At 33.3% G+C, this 27,927-nt stretch overlaps 1 protein-coding gene across 1 annotated transcript; it reads right to left on the bottom strand.

The window, feature by feature from the left end:
* Positions 1–346: 346 nt before the first annotated feature.
* Positions 347–26,267, bottom strand: LOC133199837 (uncharacterized). Its single transcript, XM_061335663.1, has 9 exons — positions 26,166–26,267; positions 11,824–12,004; positions 11,602–11,706; positions 9,655–9,724; positions 9,139–9,383; positions 5,669–5,734; positions 5,170–5,412; positions 502–567; positions 347–369 (listed from the first exon to the last, which is right to left on the bottom strand). The coding sequence occupies exons 1-9, from the start codon at positions 26,244–26,246 to the stop codon at positions 347–349; spliced, it is 1,080 nt and encodes a 359-aa protein (XP_061191647.1). The 5' UTR covers positions 26,247–26,267.
* Between the last annotated feature and the right edge of the window lie 1,660 nt (positions 26,268–27,927).

Genomic DNA, 27,927 nt, shown 5'->3' with positions numbered 1-27,927 from the left:
TGGCCGTCAATTCAGAATTTAGATAGTTAATGATAAGTAAACATCAAACCCAACGACAGGATAACGACAGGCTGTTTTTGCAGTTAAAGTATCTGTATCAAAAATTAAAATAAATATCTTTGAAAATTGTTGAAATCCTTGTTCCATCAACTTCTTTATCCGGAATGTGTTCCTCAAAGTGTTTCTAACTGAATAGAGACGTAATCTCCATTTGCATTTACATAATGTTGCAAATCATATCACTTTTGTCAATGCTTGATTTATAAATCTCAGTAGAGGAAAAAAATGTTTTCGTTTTAAAACTGTTATTAATACCATATATCTATAGAAACAATCACAAAAACGATCAATAGCCTTTTTTCTCTAAATCTAAAGGTACAGAAGAACAAAGCATTGATTTCATAATCAGACAATAGTTGCAGCATTAGCTGAACAACTACGTTTTCCCCTAAAGTAAGATCGTAATACATTATTATTAAAACATCTGTTGTTATTTTTTACCTTTCGAAAATCTACTGACGTGTCCAGGGTCGACTGAAAAACTGTTGACTCCCTTCAGGTTCATCTCTGCAGAAGATATTTGTTTTTCTTGTGAATTGTCAATCTAAATACACTTATTTGACAGGACCAAAAGGTCAACAAAATATTATTATCATCCTGAGAAATCAATCTTGCAATGCATAAAAAGTCAACTATTTGTCCATGATTTCATCAAGACATTCAATAAAATTTTGAAAAAAAAAAATACTGAATTCATACTTCATGGGGCTGCTAGCATGATACTATAAATCTCCTGTGCAAACAACCCTGATGTCCGGTTGTTTTTTGTGATTTGTTTTCTTTATATTTGTATATAACACTTAAAGACAGTGTGTACTGAGGCAAACTTGGCGGCGGTTGAGATAAATGACATTTTACTTTGAAAACGTGTTTCAGGTCAATCTACAATGCCACATTATATGGATTGCGAGGAAAACCAATAGAAAATATTCTTATTGCTTTAATTTAAAAAATACAAATATACTCGTGTGCAAACAACCCTGATGCCCAGTTGTTTTTGTGATTTGTTTCCTTTATATTTGTATATACAGGTACAAAATATTTTCTGGTCATGCTCTCAGTAAGAAAGGATGATGGGTTATCACCGCAAAATTTGTAATTGGTTGCTATCAATTGTTGACTAGATATTCAAATATACAATGTAAATAATAAAATGGTTGTAGGTGCAACGTTTAGTCTTTTGTCACTTCCTACATGTAAACTTCCGTGGATAATTTACTGTACCTTATTCATTAACAGTCTCGCTGTAGTCTTACTAAATCTCGCCAGAGCTACTAAGAACTACTCGTGTTTTATACTAGTAATTTGCAAAAAACCGAAACATAAAAGAATCCGGGCACATTACTAGGGGTGCGGGTCTTTATATCTAATGATTATTAAAAAAAAAATATCTATATTCTTATTGATTTTTGTATAGCATTAAATTTATTGAATCAGTCCACAAAAGTTTTTCACAATCTCTCTACTATTTCCCATTTGACCTCTACCTGTGTTAAAACGACACTGTGATTGTTTTGTAAATGATGCGTATGTATCTTCATCCAAAAAAATCTCATAGAAGGTAAATAAAATAAACGTAATAGTAAATCCTTGAGCAGTACATGCAGAAAAAATATAACCAATGTTAATTTTTTTTTTAACAAAAAGAAGTTTATCAGTATATTAAATAATTTAAATACAATATATACTATGAGGCGATTTAGTTAGTTGCCTTGCTAAAAATTACCTTGGGTGGAACATCACTCCAAATCTCTATCGAGATCATAATTGGTAAAAGACAGAAAAACAAGACATACTAACTTGACTGTTCACCGTGATATTTTTGGAGAAAAATGTATTGACCACTCAAAATTGTTTTATCAAAGCAAGCAGTCGTATTATTCGAACAAAATCCTTGAATGTTGGTCGGATAGTAAGAGTCTATATTCCATTACAAAAAAACTCATGAGCAGAACTAATGTCACGCCGCTCCCGGAATGTGTTAATGACGATATCCTTTCTAATAAATTCAGTAAATATTTTGTGTCTAAGATTCAGAACATCAGTGTTGTCATCAAATATCGTAGATGATCATCATGCCGATGCATTGTCTTCTGATGTGCCGTTTACAGGCGTGCCGTTGAATTCATTCGATTCGACGTCTGGTGATGAGATCTGGAAACTCTTGTTATCTATGCCACCAAAATCATGCGCACTAGATGCTGTCCCAACATCGATAATCAGAAAATGTGTTGAACAATTTGTACCTTTCATTACTGAATTAGTGAATAAATCATTACGTCAATCTGTCATGCCGAAGGATCTTAAACAGGCTATTATCAAGCCACTATTAAAGAAACATAATCTAGATACGAACGAACTCAAAAATTATAGACCTGTTTCAAATTTATCATTCCTCTCAAAGGTTATTGAGAAAGTTGTTGCAATTCGCTTAGAACATCATCTAGATTCAAATCATTTGCACGACACTCTACAATCTGCATACCGCTCGTATCACTCAACCGAAACTGCACTGGTGCGTGTTCACAATGACATTGCTACCGCCTTAGACAACAATTCTTATGCTGTATTTGTCATGCTCGACCTTTCGGCCGCGTTCGATGTTATAGACCACCAGATTCTATTCCATCGTCTTGAGTATTCATACGGGATATCCGGTGCTGTGCTTTCATGGATAAAATCCTACTTAACTGACAGGAGTCAGAGAGTTTCGGTTGGTGCAACCTTATCAAATGCAGACTCGGTTGAAATCGGTGTGCCTCAGGGCTCGGTTTTAGGACCCAGGATGTACTGTTTGTTTTCCGAACCTACAGGAAATATATGCACACGCCACAAAATGCGATATCACTGCTATGCAGATGATACCCAAATATATCTAGTTATTGAGCCAAATGAAAACTGGAATAATGTTGCTACTTCTCTTAGTGCTTGTCTCACAGACATAAAATCGTGGATGTGTACCAATCTTTTAAAGTTAAACCATGATAAGACTGAATTGATGCTCTTTTGTCCAAATCATAAAATAAAGGAAGCTTCTACATTAAATCTCCAATTTGGAGAAAGCTCGATCAGTGACTCTCCTTTCGTAAAGAACCTTGGATTTCGACCGGACTCTAAGTATGGAGAAAAACTGCAGTTCAATAGTTAGAACCTGCTTCAATAACATCCGGAAAATCGGTCGCATCCGTTCGTATATCACAGATTACGCATGTAAAACTTTGATTAATTCACTTGTGACTTCCTGACTCGATTACGGAAACTCACTGATGTACGGAATAAATAAACAACTTGTAAATAAGCTACAGAAAGTTCAAAATACTGTCGCACGGCTGATAACTCGTACCAGGAAATGTGATCACGAGACCCCAATCTTAAAAAAATCTCCACTGGCTTCATGTCGAATACAGAAGTCAATATAATCTACTTTTGTTTGTATACAATGCATTGAACATCCGTGCTCCAAACTACTTGTCCGATCTTCTCAAAATATACTCGCCTCCCAGATCTTTACGTTCACAGAATTCATTCCTTTTGGATGTTCCTAAGGTTAGAACTGTAACCTACGGCAGTCGCGGATTTGACTATGCCGCCGCCTTACTTTGGACCTCTTTACCCTTATGTATTAAAAAATCCAAATCCGTCTCCTCTTTTAAAAAAGGTCTTAAAACTCACCTCTTTGAACTTGTCTATGACACACTGTAAATATTGTATTTTTAGTGATTTATTCAGAATTGAACATTGAACTGGTTATAAGGTCTTTTAGGAATTTTGTGTTTAATTCAATAGTACAGACTCTTTTGAATTTTAAACGTTTCAATAATTGTAATTTTATAATAGGGTTTTCCGCGCAGTGGTTCAGCACACTAGTAACATTTTATGTTCTTATAGTTCATAAGGTCTTTTGGTTAGCCTATTTTTTACGCACATGCATATGCATTTTTTAAGTACTTTGTTCTTCATTTTGTATGCTTATGTGTATTTTAATGCTAAACGCACTAGAGTGTCTTTATTATAATGCGCTATAGAAATTATTGCATTGTATTGTATTGTAAAATCCTGGAAAATTTTTCCTTTAAATTTACTTTTCTCATCAAGGGATTGTAACATGATTTAAACAATATCAATTCAATTTTATTATTGTTTATCACCTATCAGAAAACAATTTGACTCATCAAAAAGTTAAGAAATGCTTAGATAATGCTGAATTTTCAAAAATTGCTTAGAAGAGATAAAATATGGAAATTTTAAAAACATTTGATTTTAGTCAGATATTTTGAAACCTCGACCACTAAATCTTTCTTGTACACGACGCTTAGGTAAGCTGACAATTCAGTGACAAATGACAGAAATTCAAATGGTAATTGTATCTTGTGAAATATTTAGGCCATATTGATTAATTGTGTTGCCACGAAGTAAGTCGGGATATGTATTGCTTTTGATAGTCAAACTTTGTCCGCCAATATTCTCGCAAATGTCAAGGTGAATCTCATCAAAACTTAGGAAAAATGATAACCACCAACACAGGATGCACCATTCACATACGAATTTTTTTCAAAATGGGTTTCGTTTCCTGGAAACATACGAAATATATATATATTTTTAAATTTCCCTTTTTACAGTGATTGAAAAGGATTATATTTTTGCATTCTACCCAAAGTTTTTTCAGTGCCCAAAAAGTGAATCGACCGTTCGTTATGGAGAGAAGAATTAATTAAATAGTAACACTTCCAGCAAAAAAAATAAAGTTGCAGGGTGATATATGCTATTGCTTGCAATAGCAAAAATTCTCTCACATTGTCGTTTTACGTCCCTTTCCCGAAACTCGGGGATATTGAGCAGTGAAAGTTCTTAATCGTGTCAACACTTATCGTTTTTTAAGGTTATATTCGAAAGACCAATAAATTTCACCACTGATGCCAGGTAACTGGCAAAAAACAGTCAGTATGTATGTTATACACCTAAGGTTTGATTCGGCATCAGAACCGTTAACCGAACCCGTGACCTCCCGATCATGTTGTGTGAGTGTGAGCTTTTCTAGCTATAGAGACCAGTTTATTTAGACCAGGAAAAAATATCTTCTAAAGATTGCATGCATGGATAAAACATTACCAAGTTGGTTTTTTGTTATGATAAAGCTGTGCTCTTCAGTGTGGCATTCAATTCCTCTTGTAGATTTGATTGCTTCTATTTCTTTCCGGCTTTTTCCCTGGAGGCGGTACAGCAGAGTTGTTTTTCCCACTTCATGTTCTCCAACAATTATAATTTGTGAAATCGGGCAAACTTCCACTGATCCTTCTTCAAGATATATCTTATAACGCTCCAAAAATTCTTCGTCCTCGAGGCATGTGTGCACTATAGAAGATATTTAGATACGTTTCTAAAACATTATACGATTGCTTTAAGTAACTTTCAAAACAAAAAGTAATTTTTGTAATTACGTGCAAATTATGTCCTTAGTAAAAAACCAATTTTTTTAGCATTTTGTAAATAAAATTAGGTAATTTTTTGTTTCCATTTGGTAACTGTATTATAGATAATTACAAAAATATTCAAAATGTTTCAATATGACCTAATTACTAAATTTTACACCATATTTCATTAGTCTTACTTTCATTCATGGGATCATCTTCATCTGACATCAAATGCAAACCTTCTTCTGACTCCTGGTGTTTGTCTAAACATATAAAAAATAAAGTGTTCACATGACAAAAGTAATCACTTATAAGCACACTGCCTTAAAATTATATGTTGTTTACTGTTTTTTCCTTTTTTTTACTTCAATATGTCAACAGTGGAATTGACGGGGTTAATATAAGTAATATTCTTAATCACAAAAGGGTCCAGTCTTGTATTCCACCATATTTCAAGTTAAAGACTACACCTTGTATTTCATACAAATATACATCGACTATTGCTTCCAAACTTCTTAATTACAAGGAAACTTTACAGTGCTTGGATATCGAATATATGAAACATAATCCTCCATCGTGTTAATGTTCTTCTTCACCTCTTGCTGGACACGTTATTACTGGTGACGTAAATATAGTTAATAATGAGGACCTTAGATCACTAATTTTAAAAGGTCCTAAATATAAGGAACCCCGATCCTTCAACTGCGTCGGAATTTCATAAATATTATGGACTCTGTAGAGGATTACGCCAGGCGATGGGCCAGACATGAAAAAAAGACGTTGCACTTTGTCAGAATGGATTAAATGTATCAGATGTATGTTAAAATCGCACATTAAAAGATTGAGGGGCAATATGAGAACCATCTATCCTTCTGTATTCAATAATCCAGAAGTGAAAATGAACTAGATAGATTACATGATCAGTACGTACTGGTCCCTGCTGACAAAGCAGGTAACAACATTGTCTTTGTTTGTAAGGCTCATTATATTAAATATATTTTAGAGGAACTTGGATTTAATTTTACAAGTGGTACATGTAATCCAAATTATACTCATAGTTCTCTTTCTAAGGAAAACATTCTTCAAAATCATATGTCAGTTTTTAATATTTTTAATATTCCAAACAACCAAAATGATTTTAAATTACCATATCTATATTGGATTCCAAAACTTCATTAAAATCCTTACAAACATACATAGCGGGTTCCAGTAAATGTTCAACCAAGCCTCTTTCTTTACTCCTCACTAAGATATTATCAGATTTAGAAATATCGACGACATATTGTCAATTAACAATTGTTATTTCCATTCTTATGGCGATACGATATATCCCGATGAGCTTGAGATAAAAGATACTACAGAGTCTGACACATCTGTTTCATATTTGGATATTTTACTTGAAAAAGACCTTAATGATAATCTCACAACCAAGCTTTATGATAAACGTGATGACTTTAACTTTTCAATCGTCAACTTCCCTTACTTATGCTGAAATATACCTTCATCACCTGAATACGGGTTTTATATCTCTGAGTTGATTCGATACGCAAGAGCATGCTCTACGTATGCGCAATTTCTAAAACGAAGATAATTATTGACAAACAAGTTGATGAAACAAGAATATCAGCTGTCTCGTTTAAAGTATCATTTCATAAGTCGTATGGTCGATACAATGACCTTGTCAGCAAATACAATTTATCATTGAGTCAAATGCTGACTGACGTTTTCCATACTAATTGTTAGGGCGTTATTTACACACTGAATTGTCTATTTCCCGACATGACAAGGAGCATACGGCAGGTGTGACCGGTCGGCAGGGGATGCTCACTCCTCCATGGCACCTAAACCCACCTCTGATGTTTGGAGATCCGTGTTTCCTCTACTCCTATTTTGTATTATTTAATGGACTTTTGAGCTTGAATACTGTTCGTTATCTCCATATATTTCACTCTTATAACCGGTCACAACCGGTTAAAAAAGTTAAAAAAAGTAAGCCCCCTCGATATTACAGAGGTTAACACGCATAATTCCACGCTAAAATTAGATGCCATTTTTTTTCTACAACTGAGGATCAAGGGACGTCATATATAAAATTTCAAATGAACAATATAGATAATTATATATTCATTAAAAAGTCCATTGAAACATATAGATTTGGAGCAGAGCAAACACGGACCTCTAAAACATCAGAGGTGGGATCAAGTTCTAAAGAAAAATAAGTATCCCCTGTTAACCGGTCATATCCGCCGTGTGTTCCTTGTCATGATAGGGCAGACAGGAAAATCCGTATACAATTCAGTGTAAAAATAATGGCTTAACAGCAGGTATGAAAACCGCCAGTCAACATCATTTGCTGACAAGGTCATTTCATCAACTATAAAATTTGCTAAATGTTGACTTGAAACGTGCGTATTGATGTTCTTGTTTCATCAGCATATATATCAATAGATTGTCTTGTTTAGAGATTGATCGTATGTTGAGCATGCTCTTTCATCTAAAGACATAAGCTCCATATGCAGGTTAAAATGGTACAATGTATATTGTGTTAATCACTCTATGTATTTTAGGGGGATCACCAACTAATCACAACAGTGAACACACTCTTCTCAAAGACACATTTTACTCAGTCAAAACAACCACAACTATCTCTTATCCCAGAAGAGTTATTCACTCAAAGTTATCTCTCTTGATCTATGTGAGAGAACATATTAACATATTGCTACATAATGAAAAAGGTGAAGATAACGAACAGTGATCTATCTCGAAAAACTTTTTTAATATCAACTTTGCAGCGCTTTGTATAAATATGAATTCAATTTAATAAAATGTTTCAGTTTGAAACGTTTATCAAGATACGTGTTAGTCACGAGATGAAATCTCCGAAAGGATTAATGGAAGATTTGATCACGCACTCACCCTTATTTATATCCCGATAAATGTTCCAAAATGATACCTTGTTACTTATATTTACATTTGTGACTAAGGATGACCTCATTTTAAATGGGTAACCAGAAAAGAAGCCACAATAATTCTACAATTTTCAAAAAATATATACATTTTTCTAGCTTATTACCTATTTATCCATGTTTTAAAAACAAAACAACAAATATTCATTGTTTTACTTATAAATGTCCCTTGTTCTCATATTTTCAAGTTGTCAAAAATGTAAGCTACTGACTGTCTACAACACATGTCTCGCCATATTAAACTGATCTCTACTTTCGATTTAAGTTAAGTATTTTCTCAACTCATAAAACGTTTCATTTGAAAAGAAATACGATGCCATCGTAGTCTGTTCCTGGAGAGTTTAATCTCAAAATTGGAAAAAAATTAATTTGGCATTGGGAATAGTACTGTTATCCGGTACCACTTATATAAAGAAAAACGTTTAAACGTTATGGACTAGGTTAAAGATTTTTAAAAGTAGGTCAAACTCCAAAGTCAAGGTCAAAGGGTAAAAATTAGTGGTACTCAAGGGATGATCTTGTCACAAGGAATATGAAAGTCAAGGATAAAATTTTCTGAAGGTCCAAGGTCAAGGTCAAATCGTAAAATTACTGGTCTTCCAACGGGAATACACATGTGTAATATATAAACATTAGCTTCAACCATTCAAAATTTATGGCCCAGGTTAAAGTCAGGGGAACCAGTTAAGCTACTGGATTACCTTTTCTTGCTCGTTTAGACCTCCTCCGATTCCACAAAATCACTAATGCAATCGCAACCAGCAGTAATAAAACACCAAGCGAAACTGGAATTAAATATAGCAGCCTGGGATTATCATTTCCATTGAGTGCTGGAATGGAAGTTGCCTCAACTAGAAGACTTTTATTATCAGTTGCAGTATATGTAAGCTTAATCGTTTCTTTTTCCGACGAAGTTATTGTAGACATGGCCGTTGTTTTGAGAAACCTAAGAACACATTTAATTTTTTAACAAAGTTGTAAAATATTTTGCAATCAAATAGGATTAAATGCATGAAGTCCCTTATATATTTGATATCTGAAATAAAATTTAAAAGATATTTTATGTCTGTACAAGATAATAGATATTTTCTTCTACAATAAGCAATTATAAATGTAAAGAGTATAATTTGCTAGTATAACAACCTTTATTATAATTCTAACATTTGTAAGTGATTTATATCAAAATACCTTATTATAGTTACAGTTTATGCTATTACCTTTCATTAGGACACCTGGGATCCGCAATATAACAATTGTTTTGTGGGTTTATCTTTAAGCAGGCTGGATCTATGAAAAAGAGATTTGTCATCAATATGAAGGAATACTAGTAATATTTTTATTCTGAGAGAACGCAAGGACAGCTGAAGATAAGGAAAGGTGATCGATATTAAAAACAACCTACAAAAATAAAAAAAAAAATAATCTGTGAACAGGGCGTAAATCACGGATCCCTGAAAATTCAGAAATGGGATCTCGTGCTTTCGAGGAGTAAGCATTCTCTTTTGACCAGTCACACCCACCAAGAATTCTACATGTATATATTGATAAGGTAGACCGAACATTACCTAGTCAAATTTAGTACAAAACAATGGACTAAATATTAGTTTGATATATGACAATCAAAATACGACACAATTTTAGATTATATCTGCAACAAAGGCATGGGGAAAGAACGCAAAAGGAACAATGAAAACTTCTAAGAGATCAAAATCAGAATATGCCTCCAATTCTTGATTTGTAATGTAATGTAACACTAAGTCGTGTTACCCTTCCCCAGTGAACTCGTATTATTGCACTTAAGTCCTCGCCTCTTATCTACATTTATTATACATGCACATTAAAGCATGAAATATAACACAAGTAACTTTTACTTAGCATTCGTGAACAGTCACAGATTCTTAGACATTACCGTGGTCATTTTTCTTCCTAGAAATCAACATTTTAATATAAGTTTTATATAAGTTAACATTTTCATAATAACATTCAAGTATGTTTTTTTGAATAAAGATCCAGGGTTCCTATAGATTTCTTTTATCAGAAATAACGAAATACGATTGCATAAGCGAATCAAGTTTTAACCAGAATAGGACAGAAAAAAGTAATGGCAAATGTATTAAATGTAGTAAATAGATTTAAAAGAAAAACTGATGGGTTTGGTTTTGTTTCACAAAACATATCTCCCATTCAAATGATAGGTTTTTTTAAACAACATTACTGACAGCAAAAGTATGATTTGGTGCATATCAAGGACAAGTCTTATCTCTTATTCATGTTATCCCTATAGCACACTGCCCAAATTATATAATGTCATACAGTCAATATATAGTCAATAGTTTTAATTGATCTTTTTCTACAATTTTCCTCTTAATTATCATTTAATGTTGAAAAAAAATTATTAGAAAAAAAATGTGAACGTGTTCAAATGCTATAGCTTGGACTTTTTGAAATGTAACCTAGATTTACGATGTGGGTCAAGGTCAAAACTTTGATGCGTTTTTTCACATTCCGAGTTAGAAAAACTAATTTCAAAGTGTTCAAATATATGGTATGAACATTTTTTTATTCAATTTGGTTAAACAAATGGGTTAAGTTCAAATATCTTAGAAAACTAATGAAAAAAATGAGAAAGTAACGAAAATTGAACAAGCTCATTATCTCAACTTTCCATGTTTTAACCACATTATGTAAAAAATAAAATCAAAGGAATCTCAAGGTTTGGGCTATATTTTGTTGAGGAAAAAAATGACCTTGGTTTTATAAATGGATTATGATAGAACATCTAGATGTCATGCACCCATTCTTAATAGCATCCGCCCATGTCTTAAATTTAAAGTATTAGATGAAAGGTTCTCAATTTACCGTCTGGACAGAATTTGGTTATATATATAAAAGAAGAAAAATAAAGGTTAGACTTAACAATTTGCTCATCTGAAATAAATTCTAAAAACAAATTGATTTTCTGAGAAATAAAATGCGAATTACATTGTTTTATAAGGTAAAGAGTAACACTTAACTCTTCAAGTCAATTAATTTTGTTTCATAATTTGAAATCCTATCTAAAACACGAGTTTAAGGCATATTGTATTTAAATGATAATATTGAAAGAAAAGATGTTTTAAATGTTTATTGAGTATCTATGCATAAACATCCTAGAATATACTTACAATTGTACATATTTTTCGAAAGGTAATTAGCATTTGGACAGCCATTGGTGAAATGGTCACATGGGTGGTCGTCCAAAGTATCCCTGGAGAGTACCATACAATTACCTGTGGATATTGCATTATTAATAAGCATAAATTGAATGAAGTGATTTGTAAGGAACGCCTTAAATTTTACATCATTGAGGATACTTTCATTAGAAACACTAGTATTAATTTATTTACCTGCTTCAATCAAACCACTAAATCCATCTAAACAGAATTCTACCAACCCAGACAGATTCGAGAAAGGTAAACAGTGATACACATTTACCGACTCCTTTACATCAGAACAGTTTAGTCTGAGTGTGGCTGCCTCGACTTCAGATTGATTTCTGGGACAGCTGTCTACGGGCCATAAGGTCAACTGAAAAAATAAAGATAAAATAATTTTGAATGAATGAGTTTTTTATAACCACTCGCAATTAAAAAACTGCCATAGCACAAGACAATCTCACTAACTTATATTATTAGACATAATATATAAGTATAAAGACTTTGTGAAATTCGAGTTTAATTTATCTGTCGCGTCAAATATAAAAATGAAAAAAAAAATCATATCGTTTTGTCATGGCTGCAGGAACCGGGGGCACAATATTTTTTTCCAAAAAAAATCATATAGTAAAATTAACATATAGTGTAATGTATAATTATTTTAAGCAGAGAGTTCATTTAAATCAATGAGACTGAGAGGCAGTCAGCGTGACTGTCCTTTAGCTTAAATAAAAAATTATTATGAAAAGCACTTAATGCCTTAACATTTCTTAGGGCATCATCCAAAAGGTCGTAATCATGAGGACATGGTTCGTTTCTCGTTCCCAGCGCCTGTTCGTTTCTCAAGCACCCGGCACTAGGAGTGAAAGTCAAGGATATTTCGGATATGACCTTAAGTTGTATCGCGATAGGTGTTGACACGGTAAAGTACCCTCACTCTTCAAGTGACGTTTAAAGTTCTTCACCGTTATTTGTTGACGACTCATACGAGTGAAAAAATCTCGCAAGAGACAACTAATCAAAAGGTTATCTTATATATGTTACCTTGACTAAATTTAAAGGTCTAACAAGTTTAGGTTTGCAGAAAGTCTGAAATGTCATCTCTTTGGCTTCATTAATGTCACAGAATAAACACTGGAATGTTACATTATTTTCTCAGCTTTTACAGGTAGTAGTATCGCTTTTGAAAAAAAAATGGAGGGGGGGTGAATAATAAATAGGCGGCTTATCTGAACAACCTTTGACAAGGGGAAAAAAGGGGCTATCCAAACTGGCTATCCAAACTCAATATTTTCATTTCTTGGAAGGAGGGATTACAACGTTTCCAACAAACATATTTTATATTATAAAACATTCCCATCCATGGGATGATTTGACGTACCATACTGCAACAAAAGGTGGAAGAGGGGGCAAGGGTGTGCCTTTTCAATGTTTGGGGGAAAAGTGGAAGGGGGTGGCCCTCCTGATGCTACGTGCCTGTATTATTTTACCTGTTGTAAATATGCTTTATTCATTTTAAATATATTTTGCATAATGTCTGTAAAAAAAATTCTAACAACAGAGAAATATTCGTAAGAATTATTTAAGGTCAATTTTTTTTATAAGATCAGACTACCTAAATTAAAAAGATCTTTCTGTTTGTTTTATTACTTTATTTAAAAATTACACAATTTAAATCAATCACGTTTCAAAGATAGAAAAAATTTAAAACAATAACCGATTTATTTACCGATTCCGCATTTAATTAACAGACACATAATGCTTCTTTATGATCTTTATTCCAATGCCTGCAGCACTGAGTTACTTAAATCAGAGACATTTATGTTTCTGCCTAAATTGTGCTTTTAGGTAAAATTTCGTTTTTTCGAAATTTATTTTTCTTGAGGGGGTGGGGGGGTGGGGGGATAAGTTCTGTTTTATTTTTCATATATACGGCAGTAATTATCGATTGACTAATGTACATGTCCACAGAAAAGTAAAGCATTTGCCATTGTATATATATGCATTTAATGTGAGTTATTATGTAAATGTTTTTACTGTTTTCTTTCGTCAGTAAATCTTGGATCCACGCCTTGGATTACACATTCCATATGCCATGTTTTGTGTATTTTGATCCCCGCGCGCTGACCATCGTTTTACGCAATAGCCTAGATACAATGTTTATGTGTATTTTGAAGATCCACCACCACAAGTGATCCTACCTCTATTACTTTCAATGAACCCTGAGTAATTTTACTTTGAGATGGACCATTTTGTTTAATAAAACAGACTTTGGTCAATTTTGTTTACATCTCTATATTTAGAAATCGTGTCATCATCAGGTCCTTTGCCAGACCACAAGCTTATGAATGGCAACTTGCACTAGGACTTCCCTTCCGGATTCAAACTTAATGTGTCATCTCCCGAGGGATATGACAATAATTCATTAGATAGCTTGTTCATAGAAACTTCGTCTTGATACAAAAATGCCTATACCCAACTGCCCTAATACCAGTTCAAAGCTTGTACATATTTAAAATCTGTTTGTAAAGCTAATATGATGAATTGGTGACTTTTTTTATCATTACTGTTTTAAGGCAAAGGTAAACCAGACAATGTGTGAAGTAGGATCTACCAGTGACGTAACACACCCCAGTGACGTAGGTCATGACGTGTAACTTTTTTTTTCAAAGCTTCAAAGTCTTCATTCTTGGTCCAAGAGTAGACACTATGTCTAAGATCAACTTTCCGCACAATTTCAATTTTGATTATATTTCACAATGTATGCCCAGACTGACGAAAGAAAGGCATTTTTCGAAAAAGTGCATGAAGAAGCAAGGAAAAGGGGATGGAGAGCACTAAATTTTCAAATCAAAGGGCAAAGATTTCAACAACCATAACTAATATCTAATATTTAACTTCGAATATTCGAAAAGATTGTGTTTCCTCCAAATGATGCTCCTTCTGAGCTTTTCCCGATTCAGATAAATGGTAATGGGAATTGTTTTTTTTTTTCAGAACTTTCTCTCTTTTGTGTTTGGACATGAGGACAATTTTAAGGAAATGAGGGTACAGATTGTGTTTGAACTTGTTTCAAACCTGAAGTGCTACACCAATGAAAACACTTTTGTGACCATGTCCACAAACAAATGTTCACTTCAATATATCTTTGAAAGTTCCCTGTCAGAAGATTGCTTAATTACTGGTGATTTGGTTGCTTCATTACAAAAGGAAACAATAAAAACAACCCAGAACGGTTACTACTCAAGCCTTTTACATATGTTTAATAGTAGCTTTTAACGTTTTGCAGAAACCAATCATGTCAATTTCCCCCGACGTGCAAAACCCTGGTGTAAACAGACAAGATCATAATCAGCTTATTGTTCCTCTTGATGCTAAACAAAATCAGGATGCTATCCACATCAGGTCATGTGGACTCAAACAATTGCTACAAAAATACATGGTTGGGCACCTAAATATTTTGTTGCCTGTATTCACAAGCCCGAGGAACCTCTGTCAAATCGTTCTAGGTTATCCTTTGGGGATTCTAAACCTCATCGCTCATTTGCTTCACAAACATGCAGGTTGCTTCCTTTATTGATTCTTCTTCTTCAGAAGAAGAAGATGATATCTCAGAAATACAAGTTCAAAAGGCCCAGGTTGTACATGAAAAGTGGCATACACCAGAGATAGGTTGTACCCCAAATCAGCCCCGGACTATTTTCTTTCAAGCAAAAAGGTTTGGTAAAAAGATGAGATCTTTCAATGCCTCCTGGTTTGATCAGGGGTCTTGGTTACATTATGTAGAAATCAAAGATGTTTTATTCTGTTATCCTTGCATAAAATCATTTCAGAAGAAGACTCTCAATTGTCACAAGGAAGAAAAAGCTTTCATATCTAGTCTCCTTAAAAACTGAAAAAAACAACCACAAAATTCGCCGTACATGAGAAAAGTGATTGCCATAAAGAGGCAACGGAAAGGGAGTTTACGATAAAGGAGGAGGTTAGAGATGTTGGAGAATCTTTTTCAAAGACGCAAGAAGTCGAGAAGTCTAACAGAGAGAATTTGCTTAAATTCACAAACATTTTGAAGTTTCTTGCTCGGCAAGGAATTGCTCCCCGGGGTGACAAAGACGAGAAATACTCAAACTCTTTAATCAACTTCTCATGCTTGAGGCTAAACGCGATCCCCAGCTTCAGGAATGGCTACAACGCAAGACAAATAAGTATACAAAATGAAATTTTGCAGGTATTGGGGTTGCAGGTTTTGCGACAAATTGTTGCCTTCATCAAATCGTCTGAACTCTTTTCAATAATGGCAGACGAAACAAGAGACATTTCCAAGAAAGAGCAACTTGTTTTATGCACTCGAAGGGTAGATCAAAATTTTACCGCTCGTGAAGATTTATTAGGGATGCACTCTTTCTGACATTGGGGCTAATTCAATAACCCTAGCAAATAAAGATGCCCTCTTGAGGTTCGATCTGCCTATCAGCAAAGTACGAGGCCAGGGTTATGATATGGCTGCTTCTATGGCTGGTTCAAACTCAAGTGTTGTAACACACATTCATGCACTTGAACCCAGAGCCCTTTACATACACTGTTATGGTCATGCTCTTAACCTGGCTTGCAGTGATTCTATTAAGGGATGTAAGTTGCTTTGATACACCCTGGACATTACAAAGGATTTAGCAAAGTTGATTAAAGAATCTCCAAGAAGGGAGATGATTTTCAATACATTAAAAAATGCCCAAAATCTAGAGAAAACGTGAGTGGGAATAGGGGGTTTGCATCCCACAAGAGGGACAATAAAAGCCAATACATTCTTGCGCATTTTGTCAAACTATGAAATTCAAAGAAATGTTTGGGATGAAAGCCTCCAATACGAGCGTGAGGTAAAAATGAGAAACAGAATTAGTGGAGTGACTGTTTAATTTTTCTTTGGTTGTTTACTGATTAAAAAACTTTTACATTATATTGATAATCTGGCAAGGGTTCTGCAGGCTCCAAATCCATCGGCGAGTGATGGTCAAAAAATGGCATCAACGACAATGAGTGCTTTGCAAAGTCTCCGAGATGAGACAATCTTCACTCAGTTTTACGAGAAAGTTGTTGAAAAAGCAAAACAGATGAACATCGATGATCCTGCTCTTCCTAGAAAACGCAAAGTTCCTCGTAAACTTGATGATGGGACAGCAGCACATACTTTTTCATCGTGTGCAGATATGTATAGGAAAGATTTCTACGAGGCATTAGATCTGCTTTTAGCTGGCATAAAATCTAGATTTGACCAACCACGTTACAAAGCTTATGTAAATCTTGAAAACCTCGTAATTAAGGCTTGCACAGGTCAAATATTTGAAGAGGAATTCAATTTTGTCACGACCCTATATGATACAGATTTGAAGACAAGGATCTTCACTGCCAGCTTTAAATGTTAAAGACTGTTTTGCCAAAAGACTTAACGCCAGATATACCAAGTGTGGTTGAATTTTTCAGGCATTCAAATGAAAAAAAAGTCTGAGAGAGCCGTGATCCTCAAAATTTTCCAACTAATTTTGGTACTTCCTGCAACTAATGCTACCAGCGAGCGCTCATTTAGCGCCTTGAAAAGACTGAAAACATCACTGAGATAAACAGTGAGTGAAAAACGAACAGACAATTTGCTTTTATTTTGGTTATATAAGAGAGATAACAAGAGGCCCATCGGCCACATCGCTCACCTGAGCAAACTGGGTAGGAAGAAGCAGAAATCAGTTTAGTATATTGAAAAGTTTTAAGGGGGGAACTTAAATTTACACTACCCCAGGATGCTTTTATATCAATAATACTAATCAATAAAAATCTTAAAAAGAAGATTTTTAAAAAAAAAAAAAATTCCTATGTATTCCTTTGTAAAACTCTGATTGGTCATTGTGGCCCCACCCTTACCACCGAAATTTGGAACAAATTTGAATCTACACTACATGAGGATGCTCCTATAATAATATGACCAATCGTGGCTTTGCTGTTCTTGAGCAGAAGATTTTTTTAAGATGATTCCTATATATTCTTATGCAAAACTTTGACCCTCTGCAACCCCTGGGGGGTCATGATTTGAACAAACTTGATTCTACAATACCTTAGGTTGCTTCTCTCTCTCTCTCTCTCTCTCTCTCTCTCTCTCTCTCTCTCTATATATATATATATATATATATATATATATATATGACTAATAATGGCTTAGTTGTTCTAGAGAAGAAGGTTTCAGAGATATTTCCTATGTAACGTGTATGATCAGGTTCTAACAAGGGATATATAGGTTTTCCTTTTACTCCGTCTGAGTTAATGATTGGACAGCTATGTCTGAGGGTGTATCACATAGTACTTAAATTTTCTTTTTCATCTAGAGATGGGGACTGGGTAAGGTACTACTTGCACAGTGTTTCTCCCCTAGGTTCCCACTGATAGATAAGAACCAGGTGTCTCAATCTTCTTCAGATATACTATACCCAGAACTAAAGTACCTAAGGGGATGAAGGACACATGGTCACATGACTCTGTTTAACTACGTCATAGTCTCCGTTTATATAAGCGCAAAACGTGTAAAGCATCAGTTTTTGTATAATTTTTTGACAATTTTTTAACTTTAATTACCATCTTATATAAAAAAAAAATAAAAAGTTTTAACATTCATGTAAACATTAACAAATTATGAAAAAGATTGATCCACTCCTCTGTTTCCCTAAACTGCGCGTCTAACATAATTTGCATAATTTCATGACTTGTATGTTGCTATAGCATTTCATACTAAAATATAATAAAAATCTTATTTCATCTCGAAGTTATTGAAACTTCAAATTTCTGGACGCGTTTGATTGACACATCCTTGCACTTTCACAAATTGAATTTTATTCTTAATACTTAAGAAAAGTGGCAATTTTGTTGTGTATTAATGAAAAATATTAAAACTATAATCCAGAAAAATATACCAAGTGTGGTTGAATTTTTCAGGCATTCAAATGAAAAACCCACTCACAGTATTGTCAGTCCGTGCTCAGTGGTGTGTGCAGACTTTAACAATTGAACACACCCGGTGAATCGTAAACATTAACAATAACAGAGTTCGTGCCCTGTTTACAAAAACAGTTTACGTTTCACGGGTGTATTCAATTTGTTAAACTCTGTACATAACACTGAGCACGGGCTGACGATATTAGTGAGGGTTTGCTTTCGCACATTTCTACTCTGAATTTTCTGGATTATAGATGTAATGTTTTTCATTAATACACAAAAATAGCTTCTTTTCTTAAATATTAAGGATAAAGATAAAATTTGTGAAAGTGCAAGGATGTGTTAATCAAACGCGTCCAGGAATTCGTAGTTCCAATAATTTCCAGATAAAATAAGTTTTTAATTATATTTTCGTGTGAAATGCTATTGCAATATATAAGTCGTGATATTATACAGAAAATTTGAGAAAATATTAACTTCAAATCTGTGTCTGAGCACCTTTAAAAAACATGTTGCTTAAATGTATTTTATTTCCTCCAATATTTCTCAATTTTCAAGTTAAATAGATGTGTGTCATAACATTTTGACATTCATGGAAAAGTCAGTATAATAACAGGCATAATTTCAAGATCAAACCTATAATTATATTTTTTTTATACTTTCATAGAGAGAATGAAGAAATTATCTATTGAAACCAGTATCAGTTATATTAGGCACAGATGGATCTTAAGATAATGTAAGTATATTATCATGTATAATAATTATTGTTTTTTTTTCATTTGCACCTTTTAGCTCACCTGAGCTGTAAGCTCAATGGTCACATTTGTTCAGTGTTCGTCTGTCTGTCCAATTGTAAACTTTTTGACTTCCTCTCCAGAACCACTTAGCCAATTTTCAACCAAAAGTGTTACATAGCATCCCTGGGTAAAGGAAATCCAAGTTTATTCATAGAAAGGCCATACAATCTTTCAAGAGGGAGAAAACCTAGTGAAAATTTAGTGGAATCTTTAAAAAACGGAACCACTTGGCCAGATAAGTTGAAACTTATGTGAAACTTTCATTACATAGTGTAGATCCAGTTCTGTTCAAATCTTGACCTTTTTGGGGTAGGATGGGGTCAACAAGGGCAATCAAAGTCTTACATAGGGATATATAGGAAAAATCTTTAAAAATCATCTTCTCTAAAACAGCAAGGCCTTGATCAGTCATATTGATATGGAAGCATCCTCAGGTATGTAGATTTAAATTTGTTCACATCACGTTTCTTAAACTGAATTGTGTGAAGTGTCCTAATTCATGTCCTTATGAATTCTCAGAAGTTGAATTCATTTCCTAAATGAACTCATTGTATCCTAGTGTGCCAATAACAAGCGAAATTATAAATGGTGTGCAATATATTTCATGAGAAAATCAAAATTCCCAAGTCTTGTAGATACAAGCTGGGTTGAGGGGGGCTAAAATCTGCCTAATCTGGAAGCAAATTTTACATTATACAGGTCGGCTACCTAAGTCATATTGCTATCCAGCATATGCATTTTTTGTGAGTGGATTCAAGTATGCATAAGTCATGGCCTCTTGATGCTAGGGTACAGCCCCAGTAAGAACATGTATGTTTCATGGGAATATAGATTGCAATGTTTTTCAAAAACTTCAAAAAAATAATAGCATTGCATAGGTGGCTTAGGTGAGCAGTGTGACCGATGGAACTCTTCTTATTAATTTTTTTCTTTTAATTCATAAATTGCTAATTTGAACCCAAGGTAATATTTTAATTTTACTCGGATTAAAGGAATAAATTATCCTTTGAGATTGTCATTTTTTCTCCATTTAAGGAGACGTAGTTAGGACATCTTCGTGTAATATTGCTTTAATTTTTAAGTTTTTACACAGCAGTCAGATTTTCATGAGAGACTGTGATTGGCAGGGAGTCAAGACACAGACATGAGTGAGACAAGTGAGATGACACAAGCCACTAGCATTATGGGTCTCTGTGGTTATGTTCTGAAAAGTACAGTTTGAGATTATTTCTTTGAATGCTGTGACATGGGCATTGTCCTATCAAGAAACAGATGAAAATTAAATGGATTGAAGCTTTCATTGAATGAGGAATGACTAATCAATTAAAAGAAGAGAAATAATGAATTTAAGACAAATTATGTAAATGTTAAATCTAAAAAAATAAATAAATACAATTCTCATAAATAAATTGATCACGCTTTTGTTTAAATTTTCATAAATAGTTCATTGGAGTGTTACCAACATTTTTTTGATAATTTAAGATTACAAAATGTCTGTTTAGCTCTGTTGTTGTGGACCTCATTTGGTTGCTATACACAGATTACATAACTGATGCAGAAAATTGAATATGTGTTTATAATTCATAAGTGAGATGAAGCTTAAATATCTTGTATTCTTCTTCATTTTTTTTTTTTGTCAGTGTTTTGAAAATACATTGGTAACTATGCAGTAAAATTGGTTGCTAAGGGCACATTACATAATTATTTCAACATCATATCACTTTATTCATTGATGTTGCAAGAGTATATTAGTATCAACGTGGAAGAAATTGAAGGTTTTTCCCTTAAAAATTGATGTGTGTTTTTAACCTTTATTTAGTGTAAAAACTTAAAATTTAATCTTTTTTCCAAAAAAAGAAATAAAAATGCATCTCAATTTTATATGTCATTCTTGTAGATCAGCCTGTGTTTTGAATGATTCAGTTTCAATTTAATGCTCAACTTCTTGCTGATTAGATATACGTGTATATAAGTTTAAACTAGAGAGGTAATTTTCAACTTTTTAAACTGTAAAACTGTACAAGTTTGTACTGCCATGGCAACAGATCCTAGTTGGTATATTTAGATTTGCGTTTATATTTTCTTGTATACTACATACCTTTAATAATAAGTTCATACTTTGCTGAAGCTGATATCGGTATACTTTTTGTTAAAACATATTTAGAAATTTGTTAAAATTGAAGCAGTTTTTTTCTAATCTTACTGTTGTTTCCATGGTAATACATAATAAGGGGAAAGATAACAGTTCTGTTGGTCAATCATAATTATGATTGAAGAAGATAATGAAGGTATCAGACCAAAATGACACAAATATTGCATCTAGGGATGCACACTACTAGATTATTTGTTTGAATTCTCCTAACTACGGTAGTCCATTGGAGTATCTCCAGTAGTTTTTGATAATTCATAAATAACAAAATGTCTGTTCAGCTCTGTTGCTATGGACATCATTTGGTTGCTATGCACAGAATATGATTGATGCTGAAATTTAATTATGTTTTATTCTTCCTAAGTGAAATAAAGTTTGTTTATCTAATTTTTAATATTTAAATAGATATAGATTACATGATTAGATAGATTACATGATCAGTACGTACTGGTCCCTGCTGACAAAGCAGGTAACAAAATTGTCTTTGTTTGTAAGGCTCATTATATTACATGTATTTTAGAGGAACTTGGATTTAATTCTACAAGTGGTAATCCAACTTATACTCATAGTTCCCTTTCTAAGGAAGAAATTCTTCAAAATCATATGTCAGTTTTGAATATTTTTAATATTCCAAACAACCAAAATGAATTTGAATTACCATATTTATATTGGATTCCGAAACTTCATAAAAATCCTTACAAACAAAGATACATAGCGGGTTCCAGTAAATGTTCAACCAAGCCTCTATCTTTACTCCTCACTAAGATATTAACAGTGGTGAAGGAGAAACTTCAAGAGTACTGTGCAACAATATATTCGAGAAGTGGTGTAAATCAGATGTGGATACTTAAAAATTCCAAGGAACTTTTGGAAAATTTGAAATCACAAGATTTTACCAAAATTAACAGCTTAAAAACTTACGACTTTTCAACTTTATACACAACCATTCCCCACGATAAATTAAAGTCCAGGCTTTTTTATATCATTGACAGCTGCTTTTTCAATAGAAATGGAACTCGTAAATATACTTACCTTGTCATTGGTCATTTGCAAAATTATTTTGTTGAAAAACATTCTGATTGTACACACAAGTACTCTGAAGTTGACATTAAAAAGATGCTTGAGTTTCTGATTGACAATATCTATGTGGTTTTTGGAGACCAGGTCTTCCAACAATCTATTGGAATTCCTATGGGTACCAATTGCGCCCTGTTATTAGCAGACCTTTTTTTGTATTCATATGAAGCAGAATTTGTCCAAAATCTTGTACGTGAAAAGAAGAAAACACTTGCTGTGACCTTCAACTCGACATTTAGATATATCGACGACGTATTGTCAATTAACAATGGCTATTTTCATTCTTATGTCGATACGATATATCCTGGTGAACTTGAGATAAAAGATACCACAGAGTCTGACACATCTGTTTCATATTTGGATATTTTACTTGAAAAAGACGTTAATGGTAATCTAACAACCAAGCTTTATGATAAACGTGATGACTTTAACTTTTCAATCGTCAACTTCCCTTACTTATGCAGCAATATAACTTCATCACCTGCATACGGGGTATATATCTCTCAGTTGATTCGATACGCAAGAGCATGCTCTACGTATGTACAATTTCTAAAACGAGGTAAATTATTGACAAATAACTTGATGAAACAAGAATATCAGCTGTCTCGTTTAAAGTCATCATTTCGTAAGTTCTATGGTCGATACGATGACCTTGTCAGCAAATACAATTTATCATTGAGTCAAATGCTGACTGACATTTTTCATACTAATTGTTAGGCCATTATTTACACACTGAATGGTCGACGGATTTTTCAGTTATTTCCCGATCATGACAAGGAGCACACGGCGGGTGTGACCGGTTGGCAGGGGATGCTCACTCCTCCATGGCACCTGATCCCACCTCTGATGTTTGGAGGTCCGTGTTTGCTCTGCTCCTATTTTGTATTGTATAATGGACTTTTGAGCTTGAATACTGTTCGTTATCTCCATATATTTAATTTGTTATCAGAAAATGCAGATGATTTTCAGTACATGCTAAATACGTTTTCTAAATATTGCAAGAAATGGCACCTTAAGGTTAATAGTAAGGAAACAAAAGTTGTAATATTTGGTAAAGATAAAAACAATAGCTCTTTTACATTTGAAGGCTCCAAGCTTGATATAGTTGACAACTTTAAATATTTAGGTGTTACATTTTGTAAAAGTAATTCTTTCAATTTAAATACCAAAGAATTATATGACAAATCTACTAAAGCAATGTATAGTGTTATTGGTAGATGTAGAAAACATAACTTATCAATGGATTGTAAATTAGACGTTTGATAAAATTATCAAACCAATACTTCTACATGGATGTGAAATGTGGGGTTTTCACAATACTAAACTAATAGAGAAATTAAATCTAAAATTTTGTAAACATTTTCTAAGCTTGAAAACATCAACACCAAACTTTATGGTGTACGGAGAACTTGGTAGACACCCTTTATTAATTGATATCAAAGTTAGAATGATCTCATTTTGGGGTAAACTTATTAATGCTCCGAGCTCTAAATTGTCTGCAAAACTTTTATGTGCATTGAAGATATGTAAGAATCCATGGTGTGATTTTGTTCAGAAAATTTCAAATGAATGTGGATTGACTTATGTGTGGTACGAAAATTCAATTAATATATCTTGGCTAAAAAATAAGGTATATACCACTCTCTTAGATCAGTTTAAGCAAACATGGTTTAGTGATGTACAAACTTCCCCAAAAGGTTTGAACTATAGAATTTTTTTTAAAAAAATCATTAATTTTTGAAGACTATTTGTTGAATTTGCCTCCTAATCAATCCAAGAAATATTGTTTATTTAGAACTGGGAATACAAAATTACCAATTGAGACTGGTAGATGGTTAAACATCCCTAGAGAAAATAGAATTTGTAAATTATGTAACAGCAACGAAATTGGGGATGAATTTCATTACTTATTTAAATGTACTGATGTGTCTATAAAGAACTCAAGAGTTATGTATTTGTCAAAATATTTTCATTTGAACCCAAATGTTTTGAAATTTGAAATGCTTTTTAATGTAACCAATACTAATCAACTTAGCAAAATTTGTAAATTGTAAGATATTATAATTGAGAAAGTTGGCTCTCTTGGTTGACATACTCTGTTACCCCTTCTTCAGGCATGTAATATTTTCTGTTTATTATTACCGTCTTCCTTGGAAGACGGTATACAGAGTTGAAGAATTTTACAGTCTTCGGACTTTGCACTTCTTCTCTTTTGTGATTGGTAGAAAATACACGAAGTGAAAATTTTCAATTATTTCATTGGTTGAAATACTGTTCACGGCAAGGGAGATAATTTTTTGGTGATCTAATTTTCGTACGACTTAACAATTTTTCTAGATTTTCAATCGTAAAAAAATGGACAAAACGAATAAAAAAATTGCAATAAATGAAAGTGACACTCTAATTTTTTATAGCAGCTATTAAAACGTATTTTACTTAAATTTTAATAGCTAACAGTAATTGAGTGCAAACAATAAAATTTGTACTAATCCTTTTTTTCTTACTTTGTTTTTGCACTGTCTTTTCTACGATTAGGGCGACGACCATTTGACTCTGAAAAGGGAGGGGGGGGGGCTGGAAAAATTTTTCGATTCAAATTATTTATTTTCATGCCAGTAAAGGAGAGATTATATTTATTTTCAAGATGAATAAGGAGAGATTATTTTTTCTTCTTCACTGAAAAAAGTTTGTAACAAAACGTACTGTTGACGAAATACAAAGCCAAGGACGACTATACTTGTACAGTACATATCTTCTCTTCACTGTTTTGTAAGTTATAAGAATAAAGTTCAAGTTCAAACCATATACTTATGCAACTATCTTTTACTAATGGTTTTGTCAATATCATTTTTGTCGTAAATTACTTTGGTGTGATCCCCCCTCCCCAAAGTGAAATTGCTTCCTAATTACAACCAAGCTTTATGATAAACGTGATGACTTTAACTTTTCAATCGTCAACTTCCCTTACTTATGCAGCAATATAACTTCATCACCTGCATACGGGGTATATATCTCTCAGTTGATTCGATACGCAAGAGCATGCTCTACGTATGTACAATTTCTAAAACGAGGTAAATTATTGACAAATAACTTGATGAAACAAGAATATCAGCTGTCTCGTTTATCATTTCGTAAGTTCTATGGTCGATACGATGACCTTGTCAGCAAATACAATTTATCATTGAGTCAAATGCTGACTGACATTTTTCATACTAATTGTTAGGCCATTATTTACACACTGAATGGTCGACGGATTTTTCAGTTATTTCCCGATCATGACAAGGAGCACACGGCGGGTGTGACCGGTCGGCAGGGGATGCTCACTCCTCCATGGCACCTGATCCCACCTCTGATGTTTGGAGGTCCGTGTTTGCTCTGCTCCTATTTTGTATTGTATAATGGACTTTTGAGCTTGAATACTGTTCGTTATCTCCATATATTTCATTCCCACGGGCCTGTTTGTTATCTACCCAAATGATCTGTATGTGTTTGCAAATTTAAGAAACACATCGCAGTAATATGAAAAAGTAAGTACTTACACTATCATATCGAAGAATCCGTACAAAAAATAACGTCCAGGAAAATGCATAGGATAAATCTCCGCGTATGCCTAAAGCCATACTGTCCTTTCATTACTAAATCCAAATCTACAGAAATTAAGATTGAAAAAGAGGACATTAATATAAAAAAAAACGACCACTATATCCTTCTCAATGGAAAATGCTGCAAATTGTCTTTTTTATTGTTTAAATTGTTATGTTTGACTTCCGAAAAAGGCAGAATTTCTTGTAATCGGCTCTTTTGCTTTATCGGTAAAACGATCAACATTAAACAAACATCATAGGTTAATTTTATAAAAGAAATGGTTGGTTTTTTTTAATTGAGTTGGCTGTTCTCTCCACTGATACACTTACCCTTATTCTTTCATCACGACACACACCAAAGCACTTTACAAACACACCTGTCATGGCGTACGTAGTTCAAAACGAAAGTAGAAATTTAGAAAATTTCCTATATATTCTTTTCTTTTGTTAAACTTTTCTTTCTATGCATTTTGTATATTCATTCATCAAATATCCCTAGAAAACAGTTATCGATAAGCGGTCAGACATGCATATTGGTAACTTCTTAGTTGGAATCGCAGTACTGGGAGTACTGAAAGTCGGCGACAACCGAAATCAACTTCATTCTTCAAATCTCATGAATTGTAAATGTGCAATTTAACTATTTATTTATTTACTTATTTATTATTATTATTATTATTATTATTATATATATATATATATATATATATATATATATATATAAATCTATCTGTACCAATAGCGGCAAACGAAATCGTCTGTGTGTGCCAATGGAGGCAAACGGAACATAGGTGCAAAATTTCGTTTGCCGCTAATGGTCTGCTTGATTTTTAAATCTCAACTAACTCTTTATTCTAACGCGAAGCAACCTGATATTTATACCAAAAGAAAGAACAATCTTTTGTCGTTTCATTGAGTACCATTAAAATATTATATGTTAATAATAACATATTATTTGAACGATGTTTATGAGGGTACCCATTTCCGTCGTATATATCGATGTCGTCTGCATGTGCCAATAGAGGCAAACTGCCGTTTTTCGTCGTTTTCTTTCTTAAATTTGATATATATGAAAGAGTTCTTCTCAGTGTTTATGTAAAAACGCAATATCTCACAGCAATAAAATTATCAGCACTATATATATCTAGAAATCAAAAGAAATCGTTGCTTTTATAAATCCTTGTGCTCAATTTTCTTCGTCGCTTGTATATACGAGATGTACGCATGCCCGACCTACATTAGAGGAAAAGTAATGGCGATTGAAAATATACTTAGTACTGCTTCGTTTCTTATAATCTCCAGGTACTAAGAAAGACATTGGTATTTTGTGTACAATTATGTGTACAGATATTTCATAAGCATTATCGTTGGAGATTTCCGTGGGTTGGAAATATTCACTCTTTCTGGAAAACAAGGAAATTCATACATGTACTTTTGCCTACTGGACGAATCTTCAGTTTGTTTTCTTTCAAATTAGAAACATGAAGAGGAATTTACTGATATTCAGTTTGTGAACAACAAAGTGATTGTTTGCCCGATCTCTGTTTATTTTCATAGTGCACGCCATTAACAAAAACAGGTTTGCAAAATGTGGAGAATGGAAAGTTATCTCAGACAAGCATGTTGTATTTAGGTAATATCAAAAGATATTTGTCAATTGATTTTGTATATTTGAATTTTTTACTTAAGTTAAGCAAAATGCGATGTTACATCTTCA

The sequence above is a fragment of the Saccostrea echinata genome, unplaced genomic scaffold, assembly GCF_033153115.1.
Source record: "Saccostrea echinata isolate AGI-Se365-2 ecotype Australia unplaced genomic scaffold, CSIRO_AGI_Sech_v1 ptg000036l, whole genome shotgun sequence".
NCBI lineage: Eukaryota > Metazoa > Mollusca > Bivalvia > Ostreida > Ostreidae > Saccostrea > Saccostrea echinata.
This window is presented reverse-complemented; position numbering and strand designations above follow the sequence as displayed.